Raw genomic sequence first — 8,464 nt, 5'->3', positions numbered from 1 at the left:
TATATGTCATAGTGGTTAATGATTATTCTTGGTGGCCAGAGGTGAGGCACATGATTTAAAACCTCTTCTGTAATAAACAACTGACGTGCTTTGCAATATTTGCCACTTATGGGTTACCTGAGGAACTCCTCACATAACAGTCCACAGGTTATTTCTGGGATTTTCAGACATTCCCACAGCAAAATTCAGTGAAACGTATTGGGTCTGCTACCTACCACCCAGCATCACCTGGATTGGCACAGAGTGTTGTGCAGACATTAAAACAAGCACTAGACAAAACTGAATGGAGTCCCCTGACACACTGCATTGCAAATTCCCTACTCTCATATAGGTCTACCCCACAGCCTGCCACGCAGAAGACTCCAGCAGCTTTGTTTTTAAAATGCTAGTTACGTACTAAATTTGATTGATTTAGACCCGACCTGTAGAAAGCACTCAACAAAAGATGGCAAAGAGTGAAAAAACCTACCAGGTTTTTCTGCTGATGACAGACAGTGTTGGTGCAAAATCACATGGGAGGGAAGAAGTGGGGGAAAAGCAGTAAAGCAGATACTGGGACTAGAGACATATCTGGTAGAGGTAAAATGGGAGATAATGAAGAGGCCCTTTGATAACTGTTACCAGAAAGAACCTCAGTACCATTACAGAATGCAGCCCCTGACATTAGTAAGGATGGATGTAGCTTTTGTTGGCCAGAGGAGGAGGAGAAGGCACTGGAGATGGTGGCCAAGAGAGGGAGAGGGATAGTGCTTCTTTTGGGGGTGACACAAACAGGACAAAGGTCAGGTGTCACTTTCTCTCCCTGGCAGGCACCACTGGCCTCAGCGAAATCACCAACCTCCTCTAAGGTTAAATTTGTGATTTTTTAAAATTGTGTTTGAGGAATGTACAGGGGAGGAGTGTGGTGGATTGAAAAGTGTGTTAAAATTGTGATCTATCACTTTAAATTCTCAAGGCGGGTCCCTGGTTTTGCTTGCAGGCTATGGGGCCTGGTGGGAAGTGTGCAATCTGGGCCTGAAGCCGTCTGCCTGCAGACAGAGAGCTAGAATAGGGTGGGGTGAGTTGTGCCTCTCTGTTTTAGGGAGCAGCCTGCTTTGTCTCTCTGTTTATTGGTTGTTTTGCATTATGGTTCTGAATTCTACGAACATAAAGTTATATTGCAACCTTCCAACATGAGTATTTAAGTTCTTATCTAACTTCTCTATGTTCATGCTGTGAACACAACTAGAGAAAGCCTGGGGAGTCATTCCACACAAGAGCAGGAGTACAATCCTGCAGAGCCCAGGAAGGGTGAAGAGTCCGTGGAGGAGTGAGTCTGATTAGGAGCAAAGAGTTATGTTTCTCTAAGTTCATTTTATTGGACTCTTTGTTTACCCCAGAATGGGTGAAACTGAACTAGAGAAGGAGTGCCTGCAACACTACCTCCAGCCATGAGGGGGCATGCCAGCAGTGAGTCCACTCTTCTACCCTACTAAAGAGTGATCATTTGCCAAGAGTTGCCACATAGAGGAGTCTGAGATACCATAGCTTCCCTCTGTACCTAGCAAAGGAAATAAAAGCTTTAAGGTCACAACAAAGTTCCTTTTTGCAGAAATTGGCTTTAAATGGTGACCACTGGATCAAATTTTCAGATCTCATCTGGTAACATAGGCCTAAGTCTCCCGCTGGTATCAATCAACTAAACTCCGATGAAATCAGTGGAGCAAGGTTGATTTACACTGGCTGAAGATCTGATTCATATTTTTCTCCCTTGCTGATCAATCCTCTGTCATTAAAGTAACCAGAAAGTGTTTGGGAATACAGTTTTAATGGAGGACATCATATGGCTCAGAATAAATATATATATGGACCAACAAGCAACCTTTCAGGCTCAAAGGGACTGAAGATCTTTTTTTCCCCAAAGATGGGATTTTTAATGCATTTGATAATCAAATAACTTACAAATCTCTTATGTATTTTGCCCACTTATTTCACAATGTCAATGCCAGTGGATTTTCTTCAAGTGCACATGTATCCCATTCTTGGACCGTAAGACCAACTGGGGTATTTTCCTGGGAATCTTCTCTGGATTGGGTGAAAACTCAAAGCGTAGCAGGGACAAAGCAATGGCCACTTTCATCTCGATCATGGCAAACTGCTGCCCAATACAGTTCCTGAGAAGAGAGAGATGAAACCAGTGAGAATACCCAACCTGAGTATCCTGATGCTTGCTCCAAAGTCGCTTGAAATCAATGGGAAACTTTCCATTGACTTCAAGCGCTCTTGCATCAGGCGTATTAAGATTCTTTCATTTCCCATTAATCCAACAAAAAGCAAGCGCTTTAAAAGAGTTTGTTTATTTTTCACTCTTTGCCAATACTTTGATAGGGCTAATTGCTGCTCAACAATTCCCTATGCTCCATGTGGTTCATGCCTAAAGGAATCAAACTGGTTTAAGCCATCCAACTCATTAATTTATATTTTAGGATCAGACCAAAACGTCCATAGACTCCAGCATGGTTGTTCATTGAATATATAGAATTCTACAGCTACAAGGAAGAAACAACACGCAACTCTTAGCATGAACAGAAGATTAGATCAGGTTTTACTACCTCCTTAGTGGAGCCCTAAGACCAGGAGATGGTACTGCCATTTATAGGTAGGTGACGTCATAGAATAGAATCATAGAATATCAGGGTTGGAAGGGACCTCAAGAGGTCATCTAGTCCAACCCCCTGCTCAAAGCAGGACCAATTCCCAGCTAAATCATCCCAGCCAGGGCTTTGTCAAGCCGGGCCTTAAAAACCTCCAAGGAAGGAGACTCCACCACCTCCCTAGGTAACGCATTCCAGTGTTTCACCACGTCAATATATATGGCTTGACTATAAAGTAACCTAGAGAATTGTTGCCATCACATATTAGTTAAGCAATATGTTGTGAACGCTGGTGTAAATTGACATCACTCTATTGACTAAAAAGGAGAAATGCTGACTTACACCAATGGAGCAGCTAACTTCTGGAGTGCATTGTTTGGCCACTAATTCAGAGCTTCAAGCACTGTAATTCTGAAAAGAGGGACTGAAGGACAGGAAAATGCCCTTCGTCGCTCAAGAAATGCACCAATATCTAGGCACCTGCTGGCATGGCTGATTGTTAACATAATGGGGATGGGCAAACTCAGGTGCAGGTTTGGTTTTGCAGCACCTTGTTGGTTAGGGTAGTCTTTTTGCAAAACCAAGGACAGTTCAGCTACAGAACCCTGCATAGCAGGACCATTGTTTTTCATAAGAACATAAATGGTCATACAGGGTCAGACCAATGGCCCATCTAGCCCAGTATCCTGTCTTCCAACAGTGGCCAATGCCAGGTGCCCCAGAGGGAATGAACAGAACAGGGAATCATCAAGTGATCCATCCCCTGTCGCCCATTCCCAGCTTCTGGCAAACAGAAATTAGGAACACGAGCCCTGCCCATCCTGTCTAATAGCCATTGATGGACCTTTCCTTCATGAACTTATCTAGTTCTTTTTTTAACCCTTTTATAGTCTTGGCCTTCACAACATCCTCTGGCAAAGAGTTCCACAGTTGACTGCATTGTGTGAAGAAATACTTCCTTTTGTTTGTTTTAAATCTGCTGCCTATAATTTCATTTAGTGACCCCTAGTTCTTGTGTCGTGAGGAGTAAATAACACTTCCATATTTACTTTCTCCACACCAGTCATGATTTTATAGACCTCTATCATATCCCCCCTTAGTCGTCTCTTTTCCAAGCTGAAAAGTCCCAGTCTTATTAATCTCTCCTCGTATGGAAGCTGTTCCATACCCCTAATCATTTTTGTTGCCCTTCTCTGTACCTTTTCCAATTCCAATATATCTTTTTTGAAATGAGGCAACCAGATCTGCATGCAATATTCAAGATGTGGGCGTACCATTGATTTATATAGAAGCAATATGATATTTTCTGTCTTATCATCTATCCCTTTCCTAATGATTCACAATATTCTGTTCGCTTTTTTGACTGCCGCTGCACATTGAGTGGATGTTTTCAGAGAACTATCCACAGTGACTCCAAAATCTCTTTCTTGAGTGGTAACAGCTGATTTAGACCCCATCATTCTCTATGTATATAAAGAAGCTGAGGGCGGTAAGATAAATGTTTCTGGCCTTTCTCCAATTTTATTATTCTATGACTCTTTAATATTTGCATATATTCACTTTTTAAATTTTGTAAAAAAAACAAACTGTGTTCAATTATTATTACAGTTACACAAAAAATACAAATTGACAACTATCCAAAGTTCTAGGCACCTCTGCCATAGGACCAATGAGATTGCCCCCAGAACACTTGACTTCCCTCTCCCACATACAAGTGATTTCTCTCAAAGAGAAAGACATACATACACACCTCATAGGAGCCCACATAAATACATGTGTCTTGCGGTATGCTCTGAAGATCAGTAGATTTGAGCTTTCTTGGACCAGGATTTCAAGTCTGTCCCAGAGCTCAGGAACCGTCATAGAGAAGGGGTTCCCACCAGCCCACCCTCTTTTCAATCGAGCCCACTTGAGCACCGCTGCCAATCTCAACTGAGGCTGTATGGCATGGGGAGAGATCACAGGTATCTTGAGCAAAAACTCTTCCACCGTGGAATGCAGTGCATTGAGAAAGACACAAGAAAATAACAGAGAAAGAAATAGAAAACTCTTCCTTTCCCTAATGAATGAGTCCAATACTGAGCTCTTTGCCTCTCTTATTTACTCACTCCCATTGATTTCCATCATAGTTTATCTGTGCAAGAACAGAATAAAGGACTCAGAATGGATCAGCAAGGAGAGCTGCCTCTTGGAGGTCAGAAAGAGAAGGATAAAGTGAGAACTGCCAAAAGCCAAGCTGAGCTGGACCTTGCAAAGGAAATAAAAACCAATGGTAAAAGGTACTTTAGCCAGGTAAATAAAAAAGAAAACAAAGAAAGAAGAACTGGGACCACTAAGCACTGAGGATGGGTGGAGATTAAAGAGATAATCTAAGTATGGTCAAACACAGAAATGAACATTTAGTCATTTTTTAGTAAGGGTAATGAGGCATTTGGGGCCAGTGGCAGGGTGGCTAATGGGAACAAGGATATGAAGTAGAAATTACCACATTCAATGTGGAAGCCAAACTCAAACAGTTTAATGGGATCAAATTGGGGGCCTGGATAATCTCCACCCAAGAATATTAAAAAAAAATCACACACACACTTGCAAGCCCAATAGCAAGGATTTTTAGTGAATCCATAAACTCGGGGGTGATACCCTGTGACTGGAGAATTGCATATATAGAATCTCTACTCAAGAAAGGTGGGGGAGTGATTCAGGAAACTACAGGCCCGTTAGTTTGACCTCAATTGTATGCAAGGTCTTAGAGCAAATTTTGAAAGAGAAAGTAATTAAAGACATCGAGATAAATGGTAATTGGGATAAAATACAACATGGTTTTAAAAAAGATAGATTGTGTCAGACTAACCTGATCTCTTTCTTTGGGAAGATAACCGATTTTGTAGACAAAGGAAATGCAGTAGATTTAATCTGCCTGCCTTTCAGTAAAGCATATGATACAGTTCCACATGGGAAATTATTAGTAAAATTGGAGAAGATGGGGATTAATACGAGAACTGAAAGGTGGATAGGGACCGATTAAAGAGGAGACTGAAATGGATCATACTAGAAGGTGAACTGTGAGGCTGGAGCAAGATCACTAGTGGAGTTCCTCAAGGATAAATCTTGGGACCAATCTTCATTAACATTTTCATTAATGACCTTGGCACAAAAAGTGAGAGTGTGCTAATAAAATTTGCCGATGACACAAAGGTGGGAGGTATTGCCAATATGGAGGAAGACCAAAATATCATACAAGAAGTTTTGGATGACCTTGAATATTGGATTAATAAAAATGAGATGAAATTTAATAGGACAAAATGCATGGTCGTGCACTTAGGGACTACCAACAAGATTTTTTGCTATAAGCTGCAGACTTACCAGTTGAAAGCAGCAGAGAAGGAGAGAGATCTGAGCATATTGGTTGATCACGGGATGACTATAAGCTACCAATATGATGTGGCTGTGAAAAAAGCTAATGCAATCCTAGGGTGCATTTAGCAAGGTATTTTCAATAGAGCTAGGGAAGTGTTAGTACCATTATATAAGGCACTGGTGAGACCTCATCTGGAATACTGTGTGCAATTCTTGTCTTCCATGTTTAAGAAAGATTAATTCAAACTGGAATAGGTACAGAGCAGGGCTACTAAATTGATGAGAGGAATGCAGAACTTACAAGAGGAGACTTAAGGAGCTTGGCTTATTTAGCCTAACAAAAGGAAGGCTGAGGGGAGATATTGCTTTGTATAAATACATCAGAGGGACAAACATCATTGAGGGAGAGGAGTTAAGGTAAGGGCCAATATTGGCACAAAAATGGATATAAACTGGCCATTAACAAGTTTAGGCTTGAAATTTGATGAAGGTGTCTAACCATCAGAGAAATGAAGTTCTGGAACAGCCTTCCAAGGGAAGTTGTGGGGGCAAGAAACCTAATTTGTTTAAAGACTGAGCTTGATAAATTTATGGAGGGAATGGTATGATGAGATTGTGTACAATGCATATGGCCCAACCACAACTGCTATTAGCAAATATCTCCAACAGCTGGAGATGGGACACTAGATGGGGAGGGCTCTGAGTTACAGCAGAGAATTCTTTCCCAGGTGTCTGGCTGGTTGGTCTCACCCACATGCCCAGGGCCTAACTGATCTCCATATTTGGAGTCGGGGAAGGTATTTTCTCCCAGGTCAGATCAGCAAAGACCCTCAGAGGGTTTCACATTCCTCTGCAGCATGGGGAATGGACCACTTGCTGGCTTGAACTAGAGTAAAGGGTGGAGTCTCTGTAACTTAAGACTTTAAATCAAGATTTGAGGACTTCAGTAACTCAGTCAGAGGTTTGGGGTTTACTGAAGGAGTGGGTGGGTGAGGTTCTGTGCCTGCAATGTGCAGGAAGCCAGACTAGATGATCATGAAGGTCCCTTCTGGCCTTGAAGTCTATGAATGAGGACTGGGTCCAATCAATGCACTTCTAAATGATTATTTTAATGTTTCTTGCATGCTGCTGGAAGGAGCAGCTGGCCTCATGTTTGGCATTTTCTATATTCTTGTTTTCCCCCTTTCTCTTGACCCCACATCCCAGTTATTTCCTTTAAAACATAAACATGTACTTAACAGCTCTCAATTCACCTTCTCACTTGAAGGAAAACTCTGATGTAGTCCTGCTGCCTTTCAAATACTGCTAAGTGCCATAGGCTGGAGAAGAAAATGTGGCATGTCTCTTTAAATTGAAGCCAGTGGAGAAATTCTAGTGGCCAACCCCACCCATGTCCCATCTCCCCTCTTCCGCCCCTCACAGCCAGCAAATCTCTACATGTAGCTGGGCTGATCTGAAAAGAAGCTGCCTCACTGGACAGCACTGCCTACCCCCTTTCCGCCCACCCCCTTTTCCTTATTTCCCCACCCTCTGAATGTCACAGGTATGCGGGCTTTCCTTTCTGTGTGGGTGATGAGCTTGCAGCCAGACATCCTTGGGAGTTGGTGATTGTGACCGTGTGCACACGGCTGAATCTGATCCTTGGCAAATAAGGGGTTAACCTCGACTCAGCTTCCCCCTGTCCCTTCCCAGGTGCTTAGGGACAGGGTTATAAATCGTTGCTTGGGAGATAGAGAGGCGAGAGAATGTTTTTGGCAGGAACAGGTTCCATGCTCGGGGTCACAGGGCTGGGTTGATTCCTTAATTTGCCTTTTTGCTATAAATATTATGCCTTGAGGAAGACCTTGCCGACTGCAGTTGTATCTCCCTCCCTCCCCCAGCCATTCTTCCGGCTTATCGTAACCTCATGAAAAAGGCCGATATGACCAATCAGAATGTGATCTTGAATCATTTGAGCCTGATTCACTGCTCTCTGACTCCTGCTTAGTGCTGGTGAAATGCCCTTGATTTCAACAGACTGATGCTGGAATAAAACAGCAGTTGCACAGTGGCAAATGATGCGTCTGGTATCCTAAATCAGATTGTACTGAATAGGTAGGATCATGTCCCATGTTTGGCTGTATAATCGCTGATATTCTCAGCAGAGCCAGGAAGGGCAGCATAACCGTGTAATAATGTGTAAATGATATGGAAAAGCACAATAGGGTTGGATTTCTCCCTATTGTGTTGAGAAGGTGGAGTCACTTATCCCCTGCTGGAGGGGCCTTTCAGAAGCTAAATTAGGAAAGAATCAAATCGCTTTACTTAGAGTTTGTTTACCAAGCTTCAAATGACAAAACCCCATTGCCTCCAGCTATGTCTGTACTTTTAAAGTGTGTGGTTTAATATTATGTCAGGTGTGAGAAGAAAACACTCTAACTTGTGTTAATCAGTGTCCGGGTGAGGCAGATTTTGTGCCTTTTTTGTAACTGTTA

At 42.5% G+C, this 8,464-nt stretch overlaps 1 protein-coding gene across 1 annotated transcript in view; it reads right to left on the bottom strand.

Moving 5' to 3' along the window:
- Positions 1 to 1,790: 1,790 nt before the first annotated feature.
- LOC101944688 (cytochrome P450 4B1-like) overlaps positions 1,791 to 8,464 on the bottom strand; it is a 41,765-nt gene continuing 35,091 nt past the window's right edge. The window contains exon 12 of the mRNA XM_005284943.4: positions 1,791 to 2,153. Coding sequence (XP_005285000.2) covers positions 1,979 to 2,153 — 175 coding nt within the window. The 3' untranslated portion in view covers positions 1,791 to 1,978. The remainder of the gene's footprint in view (positions 2,154 to 8,464) is intronic.

This window comes from Chrysemys picta, chromosome 8 (assembly GCF_011386835.1).
Source record: "Chrysemys picta bellii isolate R12L10 chromosome 8, ASM1138683v2, whole genome shotgun sequence".
In the NCBI taxonomy this organism is placed as follows: Eukaryota; Metazoa; Chordata; order Testudines; family Emydidae; genus Chrysemys; species Chrysemys picta.
The sequence above is the reverse complement of the archived record's forward strand: the minus strand, read 5'-3'. Positions and strand labels throughout refer to the sequence as shown.